The sequence below is a fragment of the Cervus elaphus genome, chromosome 6, assembly GCF_910594005.1.
Source record: "Cervus elaphus chromosome 6, mCerEla1.1, whole genome shotgun sequence".
Classification (NCBI taxonomy): Eukaryota; Metazoa; Chordata; class Mammalia; order Artiodactyla; family Cervidae; genus Cervus; species Cervus elaphus.
Window position 1 is genome coordinate 32,055,150 of NC_057820.1, and position 26,890 is coordinate 32,082,039.

At 37.6% G+C, this 26,890-nt stretch overlaps 1 protein-coding gene across 5 annotated transcripts in view; it reads right to left on the reverse strand.

Moving 5' to 3' along the window:
* Window positions 1-21,055, reverse strand: part of YTHDC1 (YTH domain containing 1) — a 40,006-nt gene extending 18,951 nt beyond the window's left edge. For 2 of the 5 annotated variants that reach the window (XM_043906619.1, XM_043906618.1), the window contains exons 1-7: window positions 20,662-21,033; window positions 9,754-9,855; window positions 9,058-9,386; window positions 8,502-8,928; window positions 2,542-2,631; window positions 2,025-2,078; window positions 1,331-1,425 (exon numbers count right to left, since the gene is read on the reverse strand). In XM_043906619.1, coding sequence (XP_043762554.1) covers window positions 1,331-1,425; window positions 2,025-2,078; window positions 2,542-2,631; window positions 8,502-8,928; window positions 9,058-9,386; window positions 9,754-9,855; window positions 20,662-20,689 — 1,125 coding nt within the window. In that variant the 5' untranslated portion in view covers window positions 20,690-21,033. Of the gene's footprint in view, window positions 1-1,330; window positions 1,426-2,024; window positions 2,079-2,541; window positions 2,632-8,501; window positions 8,929-9,057; window positions 9,387-9,753; window positions 9,856-20,661 lie in introns of all 5 variants that reach the window. The other 3 variants (XM_043906622.1, XM_043906621.1, XM_043906620.1) reach the window with 3 other exon arrangements.
* Window positions 21,056-26,890: the final 5,835 nt, after the last annotated feature.

Genomic DNA, 26,890 nt, shown 5'->3' on the forward strand with positions numbered 1-26,890 from the left:
TTTTCCAATAAATGTGCTATCCTAGTTCCATAATTTGAAAAAACAAAAAACAAAGCTTGCTCAGGGACTTTCCTAGTGGTCCAGTGGTTAAGACTCTGTGCTTCCACTGCAGGGCACACAGGTTCAATCCCTGGTCAGAGAACTAAGATCCCACATGTTGTGCATCAGGGCCAAAAAAATTTTAATTTAAAACATAAAATAAAAGTAAGTAAAATAAAAACTGCCTAATGATGAAAAAATATGTGAGTAAACCCCAGGGAAGAATTTCTATTAAATTTGAATCATTTCTCTTTTCAATTTAAGTTCAAATTTTCAAATACCAATAGTTTGAAGAGACTTGTGTTTTATGTAGAGCTGGAACACAGCTACCATTTCCAAAGCATTTTAATCAATTCTTTCTTCATGAAAGATTAAGAGGCAGAATGGTAAAGTAAAGCAGAAGCTCCAATTCAGTTTGATCTGCTGATACATTCTAGATCTCATTCACACTAGATGCTTAAATACTTTTGCCTAAATCCACTCCAGCTGAGGAACAGAATAAATTTCCATTAGATAGTTCTTTGGCATATTATTCCTTCCATCTGTAAAATTTAATGGGTTAACCTCAAATCAGAAATAGAGGATGATCATTAATACTGACAGAAGTATCTTTAAAAAATGTTTAGTTTTACCTTTCTTTAAGTCAATAGAAACTGTCTTAAACCAAAAATATGAAAATATTATAATATAGTTTGTATAAAAAGTAGATGTATTTTACAGCAGAAACATTAGAAAACAATTAACCTTACAACATCTGACAGCAACCAGGTATATCCCTTTTGTAAAGGCTAGGTGGGCCTGTAAACTGAATCTTCTCTTTTCTTCAAAATCCAAGTGATCTTACTTTTAAAAACTCAAAGAGATTCTCCATAGAGGAACACCTTCTTTTCAAGAAAACCTCAAGGTGGAAAACAAGCAGTAATATAAAACAAAAACTGGCTGACTAAAGAACCTTTTTAAAAAGTGTTGGTATAATAAACTAGCAACTTGAATAAAGAAACACAAAACTTGAACCACTTTTGCAGTACAATGTATAATGAAATATAGTCTTCAAATATTGAGTAATTTTACTTCTAAACTCATCTTCAGAAGAGTTAAAAGAAAACGTAAAATTTACTACTTGGTTGCTTAACCAGTCAAAAAAGCAGACCCTGCAGGGCAACTGGGGGAAAAGAGCTTTAAAGCTTTAATGAAAATTACAGTATCTCATGTACTCAAGTGATACTTAAGTCCACCTTCACAATTAAAATTTTCAAGGTTAGGATAGTTTCAACAGAACTGTTGCTAATACCTTAGCTTTGGCAAGGGACACATTCTCATGGTTGTTACTCTTTATGAGAAAAAATCTTGCATCCTGTAGAACATATTTGAGTTTACTGGTTTGATCTGAAAAAAAGAAATCCAAACTGATTAACCAGAGGCCATTGTCACATGGAGGAATTTAAGTTGTACTAACTGAACAAGCCCTCCGCAACCCAACTAAACTTTTAAAATTCATAATCACCCATTCAACCTGAAAAGCTAAGCCACAACACGTAGTAAAGCAAAGCTAAGAAAAGACACCAGCATTTTGCAAGAAGGCAAACCTAATATAGTAATGTTCTGATATATCAGATTCATATTTTGTGTGAAAATAGCTATAAATTTTATGGATTTTATCACATTAATCATTTAAAATCGTTAACAAGTTCTTATGCTATTTATATATATATCTTAAAATATATATATATATATACACACACACACACATACACCATCCACTCTGTCCAGAAACTAAGATAGCTTAAGATGTTTGCTATTTTTCTAAAAGATATGGCAGTAAAAAGTGAATATGGAGCTCTGTGTAAGACATTATTTTTTTCCCCTTTAATGCAATATATCAGAACATTACTACATTAAAACCAACTATTAATGGAGAACCAATAAGGAAAAATAATGACTTTAAGGCAGCATGCAATGAAAACAATTTCAAATTTAAATGATACCTTTTCGGACAGCACGAACGGAAGATGATAATTTCTCATGCTTCTTTTCTGAACCTGTATTTAGCCAAAGTACATTTGTTCAGATTGGGCTTTAATAGAGATAAGACAAAATTTCTACAGTCTTGTCACATAAAGTTCTCATTCAAGACAAATTATTCTTCCTGGCGCACCCACACACACAAAAAAAAATACTTCTCAATGTGTACGAGTGTTTTGCTTTTTGGGTTGTTTGGATGTTTTTAAAAATATTTGAACAGTTTCTCACTCAGAAAACTAGTCACTGAATCATCATCTTCCAAGAAAAAAAAAAGTGAAATTCCACTTAAGCAGTAACAGAACAGGATTAAAATAATAAGAAAAAGCTTAGTTTCTTCTAGAATTATTACACTGAACATGCCAGAAATCAATACTAATGAACATCAACAAGTTCACGCTAAACTACAGCCTCCACAGTTTTTACAGCAGATTACATTAGAATCAGTCAGATATGATCACAAATAAAAGTAAATGAGAATACCTGCATATGACTCCGATGCAGAGCTTCCACTTCTATCAAAAATAATAGGAGATATGCCTCTAGCTCTCTTTCTTTCCTTCTTTTTCTCATCTAAGAAAGAATTAAGACAAGATTTTTAAAAACATTACAATGTAAGTTAATCAAATAAGAATGTATCATCATGTCTGGATTTTCCCTAAGTATTATTCACTACTAACCTCTCCTGACCCACTTAACTTCCTCAGAACAAAGTGTGCCAATTCAGACACTGTTCAAAAGCTAAGCACATTTTTTATTTCTCCCACCAATTTTAATCAAATAAAAATACACAGCCATTAATGAAAAACTACTTACCCTATATATAAAAGTCTTAAAAGTTTTAAAAGGGGGGAAAAAAATTCTGCAAAGCAAACACTATTTTTCTTTCAATTAAACTTATGGTATTCCCTCACACCAGCCAGAAAGGCTGTCATCAAAAAATCCACAAATAATAAATGCTGGAGAGGGTGTGGGGAGAAGAGAAACCTCCTACACTTTTGTTTGAAATGCAAACTGGCACAGCCACTATGGAGAACAGTATGGAGGTTCCTTAAAAAACATCTAGCTAGTATGACCCTGAATCCCACTCCTGGGCATATATCCAGAGAAAAATATGATCCAAAAAGATACGTACACCCCAGTGTTCATCGCAGCACTGTTTACAATAGCCAAGACATGGAAGCAACATACAGTCCACCAACAGAAGAATGAATTAAGAATATGTGGTACATATATACAACGGAGTATTACTCAGCCATTAGAAGGAATGAGATAACGCCATTTCCAACAACAGGGATGGACCGAAGAGAGTGTCATACTGAATGAAATCAGACCTAGAAAAACATCTTATGACGTCCCTTATATGTGGGATCATAAGGGATGGAGAAAGAAATGATACAAAGAAACTTACAAAACAGAAACAGACTCACAGACTTCAAGAACCAACTTATGGTTGTGGGGGGGCAGGTGGGGATGAGGGGAAGGGATAGTTAGGGAACTTGGGATTGATATGTACATCCTGCTGTATTTAAAAGGGTAACCAACAAGGACCAACTGTATAGCAGAGTAGGTACTCTGATCAATGTTATGTGGCAGCCTGGATGGGAGGGGAATCTGGGGGAGAATGGATACATGTGTATTTATGGCTGAGTCCCTTCCTTGTCCTGAAACTATCACAACACTGTTAATCAGCTATACCCCAATAAAAAATACAGTTAAAAATTACAATGTCCCCTTCTATGCACCAAGTAACACTGTTTTAAGTCCTCTTTTTAAAAAGTTTACTATCATTCTTCAGCAAATTCCAAGTCTGATTTTGAGATGTCCAATGAACCCCAAAACTCAAAGGTTTTCAACTGTTCAAAAAAAAAAATTACACTGAACTCCCTTCTGGTTGCCACTGTTTGCTTCTGTGTCTTCAAATACATTCTTTTTGACCATTTCCTTCCTGAATTACTGCTTATTTTCAAATTCAATTCAAAATTTATCTCTAAAATCTCAGTGATAGTCTGTATAGTGCTATTAAAAAGCTGAGAATCTTCAATAGACAGAAAAGGCTTGCATTACTTATAAGAACAACTTCAGGCTTAATTTGAAACTTTATAAGCATATAAATGAAGACCTAAAATGCAATTAGGCTCTCCTGTCACTGTTTATCAGTATTTTAATTACATCATGATAAGCACCTTTAACTTTTCAGTTATGAAAAGGAATATGATGGGAGAAAATACATATACTTATTTTTATAAAAATAAGAGAATGTTGAAATGATAATCAATAATCTTTCATATAAACTTCTATTTTAAAAGCTTTAAATAGATTCTCTCCCTTAATCCTTATAACAAACTCGTGAGATACACAGAACCATTATTCTCACTGACAGAAGGGAAACCTCATCTCAGTGGTATGGTTAGGGAACCTGGCCAGGGTCCCGTGGTTCCTGAGGGGCAAATCCTAGTTTCTAACTTGCAAGTACAAGCCAAGAGCTCTATTCTTAATAACAGAATAGAAAAGATATTTCACTACTGTTCCTGAAAGGGGATTCTAACTTTAAGCTAGTTTAAAGAGGGAAAACTACAAGGTAATAAGTTCCTTTTAAGTAAGCATTTCCCCCCCTTGTAATTTACTACTAATACCTTCTCCAAATAAGATTGTTAACAAGAAGTTAATCAATGATGCTGACGTTTCTAACTCTGGGCAAACAGGAAAGGCAAGGCAGTACATACTGACACAGTTACAAAACCGAGCCCACTTAAAGCTAGCAACTGGGGAACATACTGATATTCATATAATTAGCTATAGAAAAAGTATTCCTAGGCTTGCCAGCTTTGAATGAGACCTAACTTTCAAGTTTTAAAATCCTCTCCTTCATGGTAAACTGTAATACTTCAAAAGAAATTAAACTGAAGTTTTAGTACAAAATAACTGAAAACCTCAACCAAACAGACGAGAAACAGGAGTTTTTGTCATATCCCAAATCTCTTTCTCATCATGTCTGTTTTGTTCACTGACTACACATTCTTATATAGCATCTAGCATACAGAAGGAACCGAATTCATTGAATCAATTGACGTGCACATGAAGGAGACTAGAAAAATAAACTTTGTTTTAAGAAAATCATTCTAAATTATTTCTTTCAAAACGCCTAACATGTTTCTTTTACTTTTTCCTATTTGAATAGTTAGGGAATCTAAGCATTACAGGGTTTCCCTGGTGGCTCAAATGGTCAAGAATCTGCCTGCAATGCAGAACAGCCAAGTTCAACCCTAGATCAGGAAGATCCCCTGGAGAAAGGAATGGTAATCCACTCCAGTATTCTTTCCTGGAGAATTCCACGGACAGAGGAGCCAGGGGGGCTACAGTCCAAGGGGTTGCAAAGAGTCGGACACAACTGAGTGACTAACACTTCCACTTCCAAACATTACACATTGATCACAAAGAATAATACAACTCCTACTGCTGTTTAAACATAATACTTGTACTAAAAAAATCTCTCACTAAGATGAGGCAGGAAAAATAACAGAAGCAGATCTTGCCCAACAATTTTTATATAATGTTAAATATTGTATTACCATGAAAAATCTCCAAGGAGTTTTTATCTTTTTTGTACAACTAACTTCCACTGTTCTTAAGTTTATGATCCCCTCTCCTGACTATTATTCTCAGATCAAAAAAACAGTCACCTAAAAAATAACTTTTAACAATCACCAACTGCGTCACTTTTGCTATAAAAGAAGTTGCTAAAGTTCTGAGGAAAAAATGAGGTAAAATAAACTGGAGTCTAGAAAATTCATGACAAGGAAACTAAACTGTCATCCTTTGTATTTAAAAACTGGTACCCCTCTTTTAAAGAGTTTCAGGTTCTTTTTCTTTCACAGTACTAGAAACTGCTCCGTGATAAAAATAATAATATCCTGCATACTAAACAGTCTTTAAAACAAGTCCCATGTAAGAGTTCTTCCAAAGAAAAGTCACAAAGCTTCCTTTAATAAGGAAAGTAAGAGTTCTAGGTATCTCTAAATCTCTTAACAGTTTTAATATCCAGGTTTTCTAAAAACCATTGGCTGGTATTCAATACAAAATATCTAATCACAAAAAACATAAAAAGTATGAATAAATATCTTGCTAAGTGTTAGCATCTAGGAGCTTATTAAAAATACACATTAGTGCAGGTCTGATCTATTTATACAATCTCCTTGGCATGCGTGTTTACTCGCTCGGTCGTGTCCGACTCGTTGCCTGCAGCCTGCCAGGCTCTTCTGTCCATGGCTTCTCTAGGCAAGAATACTGGAATGGGTAGCCATTCCCTTCTCCAAGTAAGTCTCCCCTGTTTAACTTAAACAAGATAAACATTCAAGTCTAAGAAATATCATTCCTAATGTCAACACTAAAAAGAAGATTCCTACAATAAAATGTCCCCTACTTTTATTTTTTCACACATTCTCCACAATAAATGAACATTCATACTTTCAATGCAATTTTTGTTCTCTATCCATTATCATAAATTATAAATGCATATCCCATCAGTCTGTGCAAAGTATGATGGAATAATAGTAATAGATTCCACAAGTTTTTTTTGTATTAAACCCGACTACCCATCTGTTCAGTCTAACTCTTTAACCACCTCCAAAAACCTAACTCCCAAACCTAGAACTCTGATGAGTAAAAGGCTAGAAGCACTTGAGCTGCCAACTGGAGAATACCTGGCCATCTGCTCTAACATTTACACTATCAAGAATATGATTTACCAACAATGTACTACTAAAATGATAAAATTCTACAATGACATTGTAACTATCACATATATCAAAAGGATAGAACTTTTCTTGTATTCCAGTGTTTGTTACATTTGGCCTATGTAGCAGATCTGGTGGCACTTTTACATTAAGACAGCCATGGGTGGAGAAAAGGGAACCCTCTTACACTGTTGGTGGGAATGCAAACTAGTACAGCCGCTATGGAAAACAGTGTGGAGATTTCTTAAAAAACTGGAAATAGAACTGCCATATGACCCAGCAATCCCACTTCTGGGCATATACACTGAGGGAACCAGATCTGAAAGAGACACGTGCACCCCAATGTTCATAGCAGCACTGTTTATAATAGCCAGGACATGGAAGCAACCTAGATGCCCATCAGCAGATGAATGGATAAGGAAGCTGTGGTACATATACACCATGGAATATTATTCAGCCATTAAAAAGAATTCATTTGAACCAGTCCTAATGAGATGGATGAAGCTGGAGCCCATTATACAGAGTGAAGTAAGCCAGAAAGATAAAGAACATTACAGCATACTAACACATATATATGGAATTTAGAAAGGTGATAATGATAACCCTATATGCAAAACAGAAAAAGAGACACAGAAATACAGAACAGACTTTTGAACTCTGTGGGAGAATGTGAGGGTGGGATATTTCAAAAGAACAGCATGTATACTATCTATGGTGAAACAGATCACCAGCCCAGGTGGGATGCATGAGACAAGTGCTCGGGCCTGGTGCACTGGGAAGACCCAGAGGAATCGGGTGGAGAGGGAGGTGGGAGGGGGGATCAGGATGGGGAATACATGTAACTCCATGGCTGATTCATATCAATGTATGACAAAACCCACTGGAAAAAAAAAATAAAAAAAAAAAAAAAAAAATCAAATAAAAAAAAAAAAAAAAAGACAGCCATGGGACTATAATCATCATAGAGCGGCCAATGATCTTTAAGGACCCTGACCGCTCCTTGCTCAACCTTCTGAATTTCTCCCCAAAAGAGGGTTCCTTCAGCCTAGTGACTGCAACTATCTACCATTCCTACTTTAAGTCTCCTAGGTCAGAGAAAGTGGCACAGCATCTTTCTTTCCCAGTCTCTCCACAAGAATTTTATACTCTTTATTTTCCATCTAATACCTTTTATACCCAGCCCTCTGGAGGCATTGCCCCAGTCAACCCACAGGCATAAAAATAAAAGTTCATGCTCCCAAGAGAGAAACAAAGTTATTCTGATTTCTGTTGCCACATGATGGAAATCCAGAGGCATTTAACATGAAAATACTCTAATACCTAGCAGATAGGTTCCATATGAATATACTTCAAGTACAGCAGTGTTTAAATAAGCTGGTGTCGACTCGTATGTAAATCTAAGAATTTATAACATTAAAACCTCAGATATATTTCCTTATTAGAGAAACAAATGAAGTAATGTGCATTTGCAATACAATCAATTTGGAGCTAAGAAACACCTTGACTAAGATATGTAAATCTTATTCAAGTGCATAATATATCCCAAAACACACTGTATTAAAAAAAAAAAACAAAAAAACCACAGGACAGTCTTACTAACATCCCACATTGCCTCAAATTTCATAATTCAATTTTAAAATATTCAAGAAAAACACCAATCAGGTCAATTAAAAAATAAAGACAAACTTTTACATTAAAAGTTAGTACCTGATCCATCTGTTCCTGAACCAGATCTGACGGACCCATCCGTGAAGGTGACAGATTCAGAATCAGAGTCGCTAGCCTCACTTCTAGTGTCATAGTCATTTCCCTCTTCCTTCTGGTCTCTCTCATCCTGTTCATATTCTTCTTCCTCCTCTTCCTCCTCCTCTTCTTCCTCCTCCTCCTCTTCTTCCTCCTCCTCCTCCTCGCCATCTTCATCCACCTCTTCATCTTCCTCTGCATCTTCTTCTACCTCTTCGTCTTCCTCCACATCTTCCACCCCCTCCTCCTCATTCTCAGTGTTGTTGCCTTGCTCATCAGAAGAACCACTGCTGCCAGTCTCGTGGTCAGAGCCATATTCTTCAGAGTTCACTTCCTCCTTAGAAGACTGGCTGGATCTGCTTGCACGTCTATCCACTTCAAGCCCAATTCTCTGATGTTTAAAGAAAAAGGGAATCAGCAGTCATACAACAGACAAGGTCAGAGTGAATAAACAGTTCTAGCCTCAAACAGAAATGAAAGAATTGCTTTCTGTTATTGTATCTGCAATAACATTTACTACCTCAGAATCATCTGGTGTAGGGGATTTGACCCTCCTTTCAGGATCCCTTTTCCGCAGACAAGTTTTGTCAGGCTGACTCTTATAAGGTTCTCTAGAGGCACTGCTTGACAAACGAATCTTCCGATCAGCTTCTAACCGCTTGTTTCTTTCAGATCTTTGATACTCCTCATTTTTATACTCTGTGACTGATTTTCCTTTTGTACTAACCATTCTTTTGTTATTGTTCACTGATGAGCTCAGTGGCTTAGAAATCAATTGTCTTGAATGAACAGAAGGCTTTTGTCGCTTTGTGTCAGTTGATTCCATTCGGTCACTTTTTCTTTTTGAACCTTAAAAATTACCAAAAAAAAAAAAGTTTGGGTATTAAGACTTATTGCACCAAAGTTCAACAAGTAAACATATCAGAGAGGGAAAAAAAGCCTCATTTCTTTAAAATGTCTTCTGAAATATTTGTACTCCAAAGTTAATCATAGAGAAAACACAGCTTTCAAATACTGGAATAAATTCACTTATCTGAGACATTTCACATGTTTGAAAAAATAAGTATTACTCTCTTTCACGTGGAATTGGGTACCACTGCTTGTTATGATTGTGCTTGTGGTGTTAAGTGCCTCAAGGAACAAGTACAAAAGAAAAGACTTAAGACATTTTTCTCTATGTACACTGTTATTTTAACAAAATAAACAGAAATCTTACCCTTTTTCTCATTTTTATCTTGTTCACTCTCCGGATTATAGAGTTCATCATCCTGTTCTGGTACTTCAGTCAAAATATCATCTAGAACATTAAGCTCTCCATCTGAAATCAAGGAAATTAAAAAGTAATAGGGAAAAATCATTACCATTAAGCATTTATTTTTGAGTACTTACTGTGAAGCCATTTAAGTATGAGAACTTAACCTTTAAGGAGCTTTTATTTCAGGATCAAGACACAATAATAATTCCTATAAAACCATATAAAGTAGAGGATATGATACAGAGCCCTGGTTTACAAAGTCTGGAGTATATATCCTATAGGGTATGAAAGGATACGCTGCTGCTGCTCCTGCTAAGTCACTTCAGCCGTGTCTGACTCTGTGTGACCCCACAGACGGTAGCCCACCAGGCTCCGCGTCCCGGGGATTCTCCAGGCAAGAACACTGGAGTGGGTTGCCATTTCCTTCCGGGGTACAAAAAGAAAAAGTGAGAACTTGTTTATTTGTGCGTCATCCTTTCATCTCTAGTTTTTGTCAACTGCTTTAAAATGTGCACAATAAAAAAATAATACAGGTGCATAACTTTTAAATAAACATATTTATCAAAGGGATTCCCAGGCAGCGCTAGTGGGTGCTAGTGGTAAAGAACTCGCCTGCCAATGCAGGAGATGTGAAGAGATTTGTGTTTGATCCCTGGGTCTGGAAGATCCCTGGGGGAAGGGCACGGCAACCCACTCAAGCATTCTTGCCCGCAGAATCCCATGGAGAAGAGGAGACTGGCAGGCTACAGTCCATGGGGTCACAAAGCATCAGACACGACTGAAGCGACAGCATGCATATTTACGGAAGATTGTGTACTTCAGGAAAAATACTTACTGATTACCATTTTACAATTCACAAACTCTGGCAGACTCCAGCTTAAACAAGTAATCAAAGTTAACATCACCCACAGGGTCAAATCAGTATCATGGACCCTGGTATGGCACACTACTCATGGAACAATTCTGCAATATTCCTACGCAAAATGCAAAACCTAAACCTATACATAAGGAAACAAATACAAAACCAACCCAAATTTAGAGGCATCCCAAAACATCAATATCATGAAATACAAACACTAAGAAAACACTTCAGATTAAAGGAGACTAAAAGATATGTGATACAGCACATGACCTGAGACTTAACTGGAAAAACTAGTGAAATCTAAATAAGGTCTGCAGGCTACAAGTATCAATGTTAGTTTCCTGATTTTGATAGTACTGCTGTTAAGTAAAAGAGAATTATACTTTTTAGAAAATACATACATTTACGTATTTAGGAGCAAAGAAGCATCATGTCTGCAACAGACAAAAGACGGAGTGTGAATGAATTAGAAAGACAAATATGGTAAAAATGTTAACGTGTGAAATGTGGTTGAAAAGCAAAAAAATCTTTGTACTATCCCTACAGCTATCCTGTTGTCTGAAATAACACTGAAGCAGGTTAAAAGAAGAAAATTAGTGATGGGGTACATAACCAGAAACATTTGAGGCTGCTGGTTTGGACTATAAAAAGTGTAACTTGTCCAGACAAAGGAACCATTGACTGTAACTGATACTTTCAATGATCACAAAAACTTACAACTCAGTTTCATCATCCCATTCCCCCTTCATACCGCCCCCCATCCTGTCTAATGGGACAAAAAAATTCTCCGAAATACATGCAATTATGTTATCTACTACTTTAAACTGATCCCCCCCCCCCACCAAATAAGGCACTAAAGCTAATGGTTAACATTTTAAACACTAAGCATACAAGCAACAAAAATATCTTTACAGATTTAAGGTGCCGTAACAAGAGGTATAAAATCATAAAAACTGATGAGACAGGACAACTGGATCCATGGCTCCAGCCAAAAAGCAAAGCCCAGTGAAAGTATAACAAGGTTTATTAACCTGAGGTCTTTGAACAGGTTAGATACAACTCAAATTTCCCCAAAGAGGGACAGAAATCAGGGAATGAAGAGAACTAAAACAGATAATGTAGGTAAAATAAGAGGAAAAGCAAGGTGACACAGGATACAGAAAAAGAAACACATCTTCTGTACTTGGAGCCACAGTTGCTACTTAGAACACTGAAAATTATATATGCCTGAAACAGCATAGTAACTGATTTCTTTGAGCCATAAAAACGCTTCTCTGTACTTTACTATTTTTCTAAAATGAATATATACTATATGGACTACTTCCCTTTTTTTTTTAATGTTATTGAAAACCAAGATATGTAAACCAAAAAGGTTTCTCTCATCCTCTGAGTTCATGTTTTCACTGAAGAAAATCCCCTCGAAACCTGAATAGTGCAAACACAACTTTTGGATACTATATTATAAAAAAAGAATAAAAACATATGGTTTGATTTTTAGAAATCCATGTTTTTCAGATATTAAGCAATCCTTGGGTGAAAGTTCTCTAGTCAGTGAAAAAGTGAGTCCAACAAATTTTGAAAGACATCTGTAGAACCAAAAGGAAAAAAAAAAAAAGAACTATGACATGAGAGCAAATAAGACAATTAGTACAGTGCTATCTAAATCTTTGCAAGAAATTGCTAGTTCTTGATTAGAAATATCCAACCAAAAGCTTGACCTAGTCACATGAAATTATATACTTTTATACATGCTAAATCTAACACAGAAAGAAATAGTGTGAGGCTGATTGTATCAATTTAAATTTCAGACAGGCCCAAATCATGGTTTCCCTACAAAAAGGGTACTACTCTTTAAAAACTTTAATAATTTTATTAGACAAATCCAAAGATAAGTTGCAGTTTTAGAAAGTATCTACAAATTTTTAAAATACCAACCAATACTTGCTTTTCTAACATTTTATCACTTTCACACATGACACACATAAGGTATATTTTAGATAGACTACTTTGCAGATAAAGAAATAGAAACTCAGAAATTCAAGTTAACGCAAATTCACTCGTCTAGAGTTCAGGCTTTCTAAAATAGAGGGTTAAAAAAAAATAAAATATAGGGTTAAATTACATGTAAACAATAGAAGTACCTTTAAACAAAGTGTAAGAAAACAAAACTACAAAGCATCACTGAAAGGTTGGGTGCACTAGTAATTAATTTCAAATTAGTGCATCAGAAAGCTCTGTATCCCAAACATTGCAGCATCTTAAATTTACTTTAAGTTCAGCCATAATATCCTCATTTGATGTCTACAAATTTTTACCCATTTTATACTCTATGACAACAAAAATGTAACTGGTTTTATGACAAAATTGGCAAACTAAGACCTGCAGGACAAAATTCAGCCCACAGCCTATCTTTGACTGGCAAGACAAGAATGGTTTTGACATTTTTAAGGTTGTGTTTTTAAAAAAGAAAAGAATATATGACAAAGACCTTATGAGGCCTACAGAGCCTAAAATATTTTCTGACTTCCTGATATAAAAGATCGTATTTAAGTTACTTTTCTCCACCACTGAAACCGTTTATTTGTTGAAATACGATACAGACAAGATTTGCGTTTGGAAGCAAGAAAATCCAGGTCATCATTTAAAAGCTAGGTATCTTTGGGAAAGTCCCAATCTGAGCTCCAGTTTCTTCACCTCTGATAAGAGGCATTTAGAATAAAAAGATCACCGTTTGGGGTGGGGGGGGGCAGCTATTTCTTCAGAAGGATCAAATAAAATGACAAGGGTACATAGTACACAAAATATGGTCCTGAATACAGAACAAAATTCTCTTTTCTCAATAACACAAATATATAAATATTCTGACTACTGCAGTAAATTTAACATGCTATCCCAAAACTTGGTGACTTAAAACAATACATTCATTCATTATTATTGCTTATGGTTCTGAGGCTCAACTAAAGTCTCGCATGTGGCTGCAGTTAAAGGCTGGCTAAAACCATCTGAAGGCTTGCTTATTCACACTGGCTGGGTAGATTCAAAACAACTGGGGCTCCTAGGGCATGCCTTTCAATGGCACTCTCTATCATGACAGCTTCAGCATAGGTCAACCTCTTTCATGGTGGTTTAGAGCTCTAAAGATATATTAATACAGCCCAAAAGAAAAAGGGCCATAGTATTTTACTCAAAGACAATCATAAAAGTCAGTCTACTCAGGTTCAAAAAGAGGATCCAGGGACTCCAACTATTGCTGGAAGCAATGTTCCAAATACTTGGAAGCTATTATCCAAACTATCACCACTTGCTTAGTTTTGCTTATTTAATTATAAATGTAAGGTGTATTCTTAAAATAATGAGAGTATTGGGTTATAAAGCCAACAGACTGCTTTCTATGACCCTTCATTGGCTAGAAAATGTACACTTTGTATGTATTTTAATTCATGTTTTTAATTTAAAATGAATTAGCTATAAAGGATTATTTTAGTAATCTCAGAAGTTACTACTATGAAAGATTAACCTACCCCTGGTACATCCTTTTGGGGAAGAAGAGAGAAAGTAACATTCACTGGTTCTCCAGTATGACTTTTTTTATGCTTTAAATCACTCGTTCTATCCTGAAATTTAACACTATTCCGCACAGTGATATGCGCATGTTCAATTTCTTCATAGTTTGACAGCAGCACCATAAGAATATTAGCAATAAAATGAACAAAGGTTAGCAGATGCCTGGTTAAGAATTCTATATAAAATATAACTCAAATGCAGCATTTCCTAATAGGATTTTTAGATGAATTTAATTTATTTAAAGATCTATTTATTTTTATTTTTTGGCTGTGGTGAGTCTTCACTGCACAAGGGCTACTCTTTTGTGGTACTTGAGTTTCTCATTATGGTGGCTTCTCATTGCACAGGCCCTAGAGTTTGCGCTCAGGAGTGGTGGCGCATGGGCTTCTCATTGAGGTAGTGTCTCTTGTTGCGGAGCAGAAGCCCTAGGGCGTGAGGGCTTCAGCAGCTGCAGCACATAGGCTCAACAGTTGAGACTCCTGGGCTCTAGAGCACAGGCTCAACAGTTACGGTACATGGGCTTAGCTGCTCTGTGGCATGTGGGATCTTTCCCAACCAAGGATAGAACCCGAGTCCCTTGCATTGCAAGGTGGATTCTTAACCACTAGACCACCAAGGAAGCCCATCAAATGCAGCATTTAAAGTGCTTTATTTATTTTTTGAGAAATCTATATAGTCTTTAAAAAACTAAACAACACCCTTTTAAAGCCACAACAAAAAAATGAATTTTTCACAATATGTCGATGCAACAAAGTAACTCAAATGAAACACAAACAGTATTCCCATTTACAGTTAAACTTCAAATCCATTCAAAGTTATACACTAAGAGCCTATAGAATGAATTTAGCTCTTGGATGCTTTGTTTTTGAAAGCTCCAAGGGTTTAAGTTCAGTTCAGTCGCTCAGTCGTGTTCGACTCTCTGCGACCCCATGAACCGCAGCACGCCAGGCCTCCCTGTCCATCACCAACTCCTGGAGTAAGAATACATATTCTACATTTAAAAAAAAGACTATTTGATCACTAGGGGCCCAGATTCTTACCTGAAAACTACCAGCTGGAGCAGTCCTGACAGTTTTTGGTAAAGACACAGACAAGGTAATTTATGTCAAAGTTTTCCATGAGACAATCTAGCTTTATGTTCTTTACATCAGGGAATTTACCAATATTTCCTGAACACAGACCATACTTACCCCTTTATTCTCTATTAACTCAATACCTGCCATTACCTATTGTATTAATTAAACAGGGCTTCCCTGGTGGTTCAGATGGTAAAGAATCTGCCAGCAATATGGAAGACCTGGGTTCCATCTCTGAGTTGGGAAGATCCCCTGGAGGAAGGCATGGCAATCCACTCCAGTATTCTTGTCTGGAGAATCCCCAAGGACAGAGGAGCCTGGTGGGCTACAGTCCATGGGGTCACAAAGAGTCAGACACAACTGAGCGACTAAGACACACACAGTTCAGTTGCTCAGTCCGACTCTCTGCGACACCATGGACTGCAGCACACCAGGTCCCCCTGTCCATCACCAACTCCTGGAGTTCACTCAAACTCATGTCCATTGAGTCGGTGATGCCATCCAACCATCTCCTTCTCTGTCGTCCCCTTCACCTCCTGCCTTCAATCTTTCCTAGCATCAAGGTCTTTTTCAGTGAGTCAGTTCTTCTCATCAGGTGCCAAAGTATTAGGAGATTCAGCTTCAAAATCAGTCCTTCCAATGAACATTCAGGACTGATTTCCGTTAGGATGGACTGGTTGGATCTCCTTGCAGTCCAAGGGACTCTCAAGCGTTTTCTCCAACACCACTGTTCAAAAGCATCAATTCGTCGCCGCTCAGCTTTCTTTATAGTCCAACTCTCACATCCATACATGACTACTGCAAAAGTCATAGCTTTGCCTGTACTGACCTTTGTCAGTAATGTGTCTGCTTTTTAATATGCTGTGTAGGCTGGTCATAGCTTTTCTTCCAAAGAGCAAGCGTTTTTTAATTTCATGGCTGCAATAGCCATCTGCAGTGAGTTTGGAGCCCAAGAAAATAAAGTCTGCCACTGTTTCCACTGTTTCTCCATCTATTTGCCACACACACACATCTATTTGCCAAGACACATACACACTCTATTAAAAAAGCATTTTATCTGCCTGACCCTAGAATGCATATACCCGTAACTCTTAACACAACACTGATATTAACTAAAAAAAATTTAAGGTTCAATTCAAGACACTGAAGTAACAGGAACACCAAACATGTATTTTTAGTACACAGGTTACCTTGTGAAAGAGTAGGAATGCTAAAGGGGGCAAGCCTACTCAACTCCAGTGGATTCACTGTCTTAAGAGACATGCAAGTACCCTGTCAAATCTTATAAATTTTCAAGAGGATTTCCAAATTTAGATTTTTATTTGAATTGTCTGACTTTCACATACTCCTTGATTGAAAATCAAACAAAGCAGGCTGCTGCTAGCTTGATTCCTTTATGGAAATACAATCATCTGTGAACGTTTTGCATTCGCAATATATGATGTTCATATATGGTCTTCATTATCATCACTGGTTAAGCAAGCATAATCTTATATTACCATCAAAAACTATTAAACTGAGTTTTGGGATAAATATACAGATCCACAATACGAAACAGAACAAAGAAAGAAAAAAATCACTGTTTTTTAGAGAACCTGTTCAAAACTGTCAGTCAACAAGGCTTGTCTTCTCTAGATGGGGGTATTTGTTTGGATAAGATAAAGACAGAACTTTAAAATCTAACTGGCTTTCAAAGTAGTTTAACCTTTAGAAGGTTATGTATGGAACAAGTATTCCAGAAAGAAGCCCAATGAATTCAAGTACTGTGACTAAAATCTCACAGTTCTGAACCCAGATTTAGTACTCTTTCCACTCTACCAGAATTACACTTCAACCTTGAAATTCCTGGCCTGAAAGGCCATAATCCTTAACTCCAGGGATATCTGTGTTGAAAATAATCTTTATTTGAGAAATGGTTTGTTTTTTGGACCCTGGAAGCTTCTGGGTCAGGAGATACAGAGTACTACTTATTTCAGGATCCAGGTTCAGACTAAGACCTTAAGTATTTAAAGGGAGGAAAAACTAAAAAAACCTGAGTGGTTAAATATATCGTGCATTTTGTGTCTAACACAGGGCACCAATACGTTACAGCTGCTATTTTAATTCAGCTAATACAGTTACAGCGGGGTTTGGAAATGGAGCAGCATTCCCTGCGCCTCCCATTCCATTTTGTTTTAGAGAAGACCAGTCTCTCAGTTATTTTTTTGTCATTCAAAATTGTCATTCTTCTAAAAGAAGAGACTTGGATTTCCCATCCGTCCAAACTTCCCGTCTTTCAAAAAACAAACAACTGAAGTCTATGGAGAGCATTTGTAGCTTTCTGTCCTACTTCTATTATGGATAAAACAAATATATTGGAATATCAAACATACTCTATGCTTTACAAAGCCCTAACTAAAGTGAACGAAGACTATCTAGCCCTAAGGACTTACTAGAGTGAGGACTAGTGTGTGTGTGTGTTACCAAATGCATATATTTGTATGTATTTGCATGACTGTATGTTATGTATAAACTGAGAAACTCTTAACTTTGGACAGCAACAGCAAATATCACATAACTAGTTTTTAATGAAGTCCAACCCTGAACTAATGATTTACAATTTTCTAAATCATTTATTCAAGGTCCTGAGACAATTACTGTACACCAGGAATCAGGTAAGCAAGACAGACATATTCCTGGCCCTCATGGAGCTTCCAGTTGGGTAACACACAAAAAACATGTTACTTTTTAAAGTGGTACCTCATAACCCACATTTTAGATATATTAAACTTGTGTAACTGTTCTTCAGAAAGAACTTAAGAACTTAAGAAATAAACTGCAAAAATGTTTATACAGAAAAACGGCAAATAACATTCGATAATACTACCAACATTTCAACATCTTCCAAATCTCCATTTTGGATAATCACCACAGGAATTAAGCAAGCAATTTCTCCAATTACAGACTTGAGCTTTCAGGTACAGGTATTACAGAAGCATTTATAGAAGATAATGTCTGCTTATTATATAGCTAATATGCAAAGCCCAATAATACAAGGGGTTTATGACCAAAAGTTTAACTGTTCTTTTATTTACAGCAAATTTTTGCAACTTAATTTCTTATCAAGATCTTACACGACTTACAGATCTTTAAAGAAAGGCCTGAGGTTTGTGACATGTCTAAGATTCTTACAGGGCTTATCTTTATAGTTTCTTAATGTTTCATACAAGACAACTGATGACAATAAGTACTGAGCTGCTCATTTTTCCTTGTTCAATGTGAAAACAAAGTCAAGTATTAATTCTAATTCTAGCTCTTTTCCAGCTGTTTGACAAATATCAAGAAAGTAAGACACCCTAGGCCTCAGTTTCCTTATTTGCAAAGTAGGCTATTCTAGAAATCTTCCCATTTCAAAATTAAATAAGCAACTCCAATGGGTATGTATCTGCTAGCTTTCCCAGTAAACTACAGACAATCTTAAACTCTAAGATAAGAACTTTTAGCATAAATTTTGAAATAAGCTGAATTATGGAAATTAAGTTTTTAAAAACTACACAAATGAGAGGCCTTTCGAAAGCTGGACAATTTATCCTAAGTATTGCTCATAGGTGGCATTACTACTTCCCATTAAGTGACAAAATTCCTGTAGTTAGACATTTTCACCTCTAAATCCATTTCTAAAGCAAAAAATTCAATACAGCAGCTACTCTTTTTCCTCGTGTACAACTGTGTCTACTCCATAACTGACACAACTATTTTCATCTTGAGACAAGGAACTCTTGAGAAGTACTGAGTTTTACTCATTTTTTTATCTAGCTCATCTCACAAACCACCACCACCCCCCGCACCCCCACACACAGCTCATAGATTACACTCTTGAAACAATCGTTGACTGAGTTAATTCTTACTGATTAAAATCATCTATTTACTACTACTACACTTCTAATTAAAAGCAGTTTGTTTTATTCACTAACATCATGCAATCTTATGATCACATTCCTTCTGGATTTCTCAAAAGGAGGAGAGAGGATTTTCAGGGCTCAATTAAGGAAGGAAAATTAAACAACTAAAACCTAATCAATTCCATGATTGAATTCCTTCTGGATTTCTCAAAAGGAGGGAAGAGGATTTTAAGGACTCATTTAAGGAAGGAAAATTCAACTACTAAACCCAGTCACCATCTCCCGCTTTAAGCAGGAGCAGTTAGTTACCTTAAACATATTTCCACCCAGTCCAATTCCCAAGGTCGCCCCTATCCCTAAAACAGTTCACTGATTTTTCCAGTTCACTAACTCTTCCTTCTTCTAAGGAGCAAAATTAGAGATCACAAATCTAATGGAACTTGACTCTACAGTCCATTTAACAAATTGCTCCCCTCGCCAAGTTAATTAGCCACACAAAAGGGTAGATTCGAGAAATACAGGGCAGTAGCTGGCTATATATGTGTGTGTATAAATATATATATATACATATATATATATATATATTTTTTTTAATAATCAGCTATATCCTTCCCAAAACTATTATAGTAATCTTAGGGTTGTAAAAAACCTTAACGCACCACTCAATCTAGACCACTCTTCAGACTTGTATTGATTCTGGATCTACATTAACATTTCTAGGCCCCGGAAGGCCAGTATTTCAAAAGAACTGACATTTCATTCTGGCAATATCAGTTCCTCCCAAACTTCAAAGCAACTGTATCCCTCCGACTCTCTATAAATTAATTTATTTGTTCCTAGTTACCCTCCAGGAACTACGCAAAACGTGTGTCTTTCAGAATAGCGGCCAAGATTTTTTCTGCCTGGCCTGAACCACATAATCATCTTTTCAAACATTACCTTTCCCAAAGTAAGTAAATATGTAACCAAACAGGCCATTCCTGCCACTGCCTATTTAACAGAACAGCCAGAAATTACTTGTCGACATTTCCCCGGACTAATCATCTATATATACCACGTCTTAAACATCCTTACTTACTAAACTACCAGCTTTAATCGTGGCATTAAGGGCTTTCGAAAATCTAACAGAAAAGACTGTTCTCAAAATACGCACTACCTCCGCATAATACTACCAGGAAATAAACCCAAGGGCCTGCAACTCAGAAGAGGCCTTCTCTCAGCCGCGCCCAGGACGGATAAACGTTACGTGAAGAAGGAAATTAGGATCAAAGAAAAAATCCAAGACTAGATGAAGTGTTAGGTCATGGGGAGACCGAGGACGAAAGGGCAGGCCTGGTCTTTGCCAGTGAGTCCGAGTGTCTCCATGGGGAGACCAGCTCCGCGCGGAGCAAGCTAACCTCCTCAACCCCCAACTCACAACGACGACCACGGTTCGGGCGACCACTCCAGAGCCCAGACTCCGCCCGTCACCTTTCTCCGCACTAACCTTTCTCCTCTCGGCTGTCGGCCGCCATTGCTCCCCTCTTGTTTCCGCTGCTACTGCTGCTACCGCCGCCGCCGCTTCGAGGCGACTCGCGCGGGCGCCGCAGCCGCGGCAGCAAAACAGGCGCGTCCGTCAGTCCGTCCGCTGGGCTGCGCGCTCCGCACCGTGGCCCCTACACTTACCCTTCCCGATTCACCCTTTCTCCCCGCTTCTTCCCTTTCTCTCTTTTCCCCTTCCCTCCTTTCACTCTAGCCACCCACAGCTTAGGCCCAGCCTTCCCGTTGGGGCTTAGAGACGGGAGGGGGGGGAAAGGCGGGGGGCTGGGGGAAGGGAAACAGATGGCGACGGCGGGCGGCGCTAAAATGGAGCCTGCTTCCTGCGTGAAACAATCCAGCTCCCGAAGTGCCCTGCGCTGTTTACGCTACGTTCCTCCCTGGGAACGGCACAGTGCGGAGAGGGGCGAGGAGGTGGGACGGGCGAGGGAACGTGACGTAACGTCCGCACGTCGTGCCGCCTCCCGCAACCCGGAAGTCTCTGGAATGAGTTTCATTTCTAGTGATGAAGTATTCGAGGTTACATGCTACCCTGCGTACTCCCTGGTTTGCCAGTTTTCTCACCTGAAGCGCCTATTAAAGTACCTTCCAGCTTCAAGACAAAGATGCTTCCTGTCTCTCCGCGGGACTCCTGATTCAGTTCTGAAAACTGAAGGCTTATTTAGGACAAGTCGGGGCCAGTCCTTTTGCGGCCATCACTTTCTACACTCAGTACAGGATGTACTTTCTAATTTGGTGCTGGAGGCTTACCGAAAGGCAGCGCAGGATGCGATGAGCTCACTTGTAACAAAAGCCTACTAGTTTTGTTTTTTACTGGGGAAAGGAATTACATTGTATTTTAAAATAGCTTTGTAAGTCACATAAATTTGATTTAAACATGTATCGAGGTCCTAGGGTACACAGTTGAGTCAAACAGACTTGAGAAATTAAAACTACGAGAGTGGCCAAAAGTCATTTTACATGATAGAGTAAGATCTTCGAGGACACTTGCTTAAAGTTCATTGTCAAAGGGATGAAAATGTAATTTTGCTTCACTGTTCCATAACTGAGTTTACAAGGGAAAGACATTTGAACGCAAAAAAAAAGTAACATTGTTAAAATATAAAATCAAACTAATGACAAATTTAAAGAAAGATCTATGCTGCCTTGTTCTTTGATTGACCTTGATTGTTTTCTCTCTTCAAGGGGTTAGTTTATGTTCTACTGAGGAAGACAAAACATAAGTAAAAAAATTAAAAATCATGATGAAGTCTATGAAAGAAACAAAAAGCTAATATGGCAAGGCAGAGGGGATAGGTGAAGGCTTTTTATATAAAGTCCTGAGGAGGTGAAGTTGAGACTGATACGCAGCAAAAGGTGGAGATAAGGGTCTTCCAGGCAGAGACCAGCACAACGAAAGGCTCTGATCAGGAAAGAGGCCTTGGTGTGGTCAAGGATCTGCAGAGAACATCACTGAGCTACCACCCAGATAATGAGTGAGAACAACTGGCTGAGATAATGCTTGAGAAACAGGCCACATCTTTAGGAGTAAGGGCCTAATCAGGACCCAACCAAAAACAAAAGCAGCTCAGTATCTACAGAGAGACGTAATTTCAGGGGTGAGCCCACTGGAGGGAGAAGATGGAAAACACCTTTGGCTTTCCACAGATCCACACCTATAAAATGTGAAAATAAGCCAACACAAGTTCAAGATGAGCAGCACACCTAAGAGGAAGACAGCAAAATCTTAAACATCTCTGAAACATTTTCCACAATGTTTACTATTAAATCAGACCAGGGCCAGGTCCTACAGAACAGGTTGCAAACTGGTGCCTCCTAACCTAAGACATCTTGAAACATCAGTGTTTGTGTGCTTTTATTAAAGCTTAATTCCTTTAATTGGGGCATACACTTTCCAGTAAGACTCTTCCTCCACCATCCCTCTCAACTGCCTTACCTTTGACCAGTGTTACTGACTGAAGTATATATCTATGAAGTGTGTGGATTTAGGGAAAAAAAAAATGGTAGTTGGATTTTGTTGCCCTGGGAAGGTCATGTAGAGTGAAGAGTAAAGGAAACTCAGTACCGAGTCTTAGAGAATATCAATAAAGGGAATATGCAATATGAACCTAGAACATCTTGTCATATTAGAAAGGAGTAATCAGAGAATGCTAGGGCCCTATCAAACTATGAGGCATTTTGAGCAGCTATAAAGACAAAATTGCAGTGGACTGAAATATACCAAATATGTTTAAATCCTTGAATTCATCATAGTTCAAAAAAATCTATCAGTCCCCTTTGGGTGATGCTAGGGAACCAGTTCATTATTTTGAAAATTAGTAAACAAGAGAAGTTATCATCTAACCTGTCTTTCTAATTAGAACTGTATCTCATGGTTATCAGGCAAGTAGTTGATGAAAGAAAGTTTCTCTTTAGGGAGGTATTCAAGCTAATATGTGTCCAGGGTGAACCGATGTTAGAAGTTAGGACATCATCATTTTATAACCATGAATGAGATAAACAGATCAAGACATGTTATTAATGGTTGCTAATTTGTATAACAGAAAGACTAAAACCAAGGCCCAGAATGAGCCACAAGAGGAAACAAAATGTGGAAGTTGAGTCTTGCATATTATAAAAGGTTAAAAAACATAAATATGCAACCTACAGAAGTTCAAGGTGATTAGCCTTCATATGACTGCAGCCCTAATCTGACCTCAATTTCCTGAGCCAGAACTACCCAGCTAAGTGGTTCTGAAATTCCTGACCCACAGAAATGACAAAAGATAATAAAGTTTGTTTTTGAATCCACTAAACTTGAGGGTATATTGTTACATGGCACTTAGAGAAGTAATATAAAATGCCATATGTTAAAAATCAATTGTATTTCTAAATATAGCAACACACAATTGGAAAATAAAATTTAAAAACATTTATAATAGCATTAAAAATATAAAATACTTAGGAATACTGAAAACTATAAAACAGTGTTGACAGAAAATTAAAGAAGACGTAAATAAATGAAAAGATACTCATCATGCATTGAAGGACTCACTATTGATGTCAACCCTCCCTGAGTTGATCAATAAATTCAAAGCAATCTCATTCAAAATCCCAGTAGAGGTTCTTAAAAGAAATTGACAAGTGAAATTAAATTCATAGGGAAGTGAAAATGACCTAGAAGAGTCAAAATAATTTTGGAAAACAAGAACAATTTGGAGAATTAGCACTACCTGACTTCAACACTTATCATAAAACACATAGTAACACAGTGTGGTAAAGTAAGACAGATGGATTAATAGATCAGTAAAGTATGATGTAATCATACCTAAGCATGGAATACAGAATTAAATGTATAGATAATTTGTGTTATATTCATATACAGTTATACAATACAGAATTTAAAATGAACAAGAACTACATCTAAAACATGGTTAAATTTCAAAAACATGATGTTAAGTGAAATGGGAGCTTTCAAATTGCTATGGTAATATTGTTTAAATGTTAAAAACACATAAAAAGTAATGTATTATTTTATACAGAAATAATGTATGAAAAATACAAAATTATAGACCAGAAGTAATCTTCAAAAGAGTGGTAATTTCTGGGATGTGAGGAAGGAATAGAACTGAGAAGGGGTACAAGGAGGATTTAATGCTCATCAGATATGCTTTATTTAAAGACAAGAAATACCTGAAATACATGTCAAAGAATGGCATTAATACATGTCACATTAGATATTAATTATTAATAATAATACATTAATAGCATGTCATACATGAGGGTTACACTACTGTCTTCAGTGTCTTTGAAATATTTCATTTTTAAAAATTACATATGAGGAATTTTAGGCAAATTTCTAAATTGAACTTATCATTGAACAGATCATGCAATTGTGTTTAAAATAGTTGCTCAATGCAGTAAAGAAGCCGAGCCTCCTACTGCCATTGCCTCTTGGCCTTTTCCACTAGAGGCCTTGTTTCTGCTCATTCTGAAGAGTTTGATGCAGACGAGAACGTTTCCTATTTCTAAACAAGTGCATGTAGATGAGAGGAAAGCAGGAGATAGAGGAGTCTGTATCCTTTACTGAAATGCTTATCTGGACTTCCAGATGCATAAAGCCTAGCGTGCCTTCACCTTCCACCCTCTTTTCTATTTACTGCCTGCCTGAGTGCCTCTGTAAACTACTATGTGAGCTAATTTAATAGGACCTGATTTGATGCTCCTGCCTCTGTATTTTCCCATCTTCACCTATGCCTGGTAAGGATAAGGTATCTTTATAAAATAATACATCAAAAAGTTAAGTATAACTGAGACTTCCCTGGTGGTCCACTAGTTAAGAATCCTCCTTGCAGTGCAGGGGACCTGGGTTCGATCCCTGGTTGGGGAACTAAGATCCCACATGATGAGGAGCAACTAAACCCGGTGAGCCACAAATACTGAACCTGTATGCCTCATCGAAAGATCTCTCCTGATGTAATAAAAACCTGACGCTGCTACTGCTGCTGCTAAGTCACTTCAGTCGTGTCCAACTCTATGCAACCCCATAGACGGCAGCCCACCAGGTTCCCCCATCCCTGGGATTCTCCAGGCAAGAACACTGGAGTGGGTTGCCATTTCCTTCTCCAATGCATGAAAGTGAAAAGTGAAAGTGAAGTCGCTCAGTCGTGTCGGACTCTTAGCAACCACATGGACTGCAGCCTACCAGGCTCCTCTGTCCATGGGATTTTCCAGGCAAGAGTACTGGAGTGGGGTGCCATTGCCTTCTCCGAAAAACCTGACGCAGTTAAATACAAATATATACATCTATTTTAAAAGGGATTTCCCTGGTGGCTGAGATGGTTAAGAATCTGCCTGCAATGCCGGAGACCTGGATTCGATCCCTGGGTTGGGAAGATCCCCTGGAGAAGGGAATGGATACCCACTCCAGTATTCTAGCCTAGAGAATTCCATGGGCAGAGGAGCCTGGTGGGCTAAATAGTCCATGAGGCAGCAAAAAGTCAGACACAAATGAGTTACTAATGCACATACATACACACATATTTAAAAAAAGGAGTTTAATAAAATAAGAGAACACTATTAGGAGAGCTACAACAGCTTTAAGATGACTAAGTTCTAGGATCTAATGTACAGCATGGTGACTATAGTTAATAGTACCATATTTTACACACACTTGTAATTTTCTTAAAGGCTAGATTTTAAGTATTCTCACTACACCAAAGGGGAAAAAAGTTACTATAACTATGTGAATGGATAGAGATGTATATTAACTTGATTGTGGGAATCATTTCATAGTATACATGGATGTGTGTGTGCTAAGTTGCTTTAGTCATGTCTGACTCCTTGCCACCCTAGGGACTGTAGCCCACCAGACTCCTCTGTCCATGGGATTCTCCAAGCAAGAATATTGGAGAGGGTTGCCATGCTCTCCTCCAGGGAATCTTCCTGACCCAGAACTAAACCTGGGTCTCCTGCATTGCAGGCAGATTCTTTACCATCTCAGCCACCAGGGAATGTAACCCTGTAAAGGAAAACTATGTATTTATTTGTATATTGGGCTTTCCAGGTGGTGCTAGTGGTAAAGAATCCACCTGCTAATGCAGGAGACATAAGAGATGCTGGTTCAATTCCTGGGTAGGGAAGATTCCCTGGGGAAGGAAATGGCACCCCACTCCAGTATTCCTGCCTGGAGAATCCCATGAAAAGATGAGTCTGGCAGGCTATGATTCACGGGGTCCCAAAGAGTTGAACATGACTGAGCATCTGAGCACAAACATTTATATCTTCCTTTTTTTTCTTTTTTAATATATCATCCAGCCTGTCTCAGGTAATCACTGTCTGCCCTGTAGTCCCACGACACTTGCTGTTCTCATTGTGGTTACTTGTTAACATGGCTATGCAAACTGCTATCCAAACTCACAGTCATCTCTTAGCAGTAACAACCTTAAAACTGCCATCTTATTTTTTGAACCAACTATACTTCAATTTATTTTCAATTTTTGGGCTTCCTTGCTGGCTCAGAAGGTAAAGAGTCTGCCTGTAGTGCAGGAGACCCAGGTTTGATTCCTGGGTCAGGAAGATCCCGTGGAGAAGGAAATGGCAACCCACTCCAATATTCTTGCCTGGAAAATCCCATGGACAGAGGAGTCTGGCAGGCTACAGTCCATGAGTTTGCAAAGAGTCGGACATGACTGAGCAAC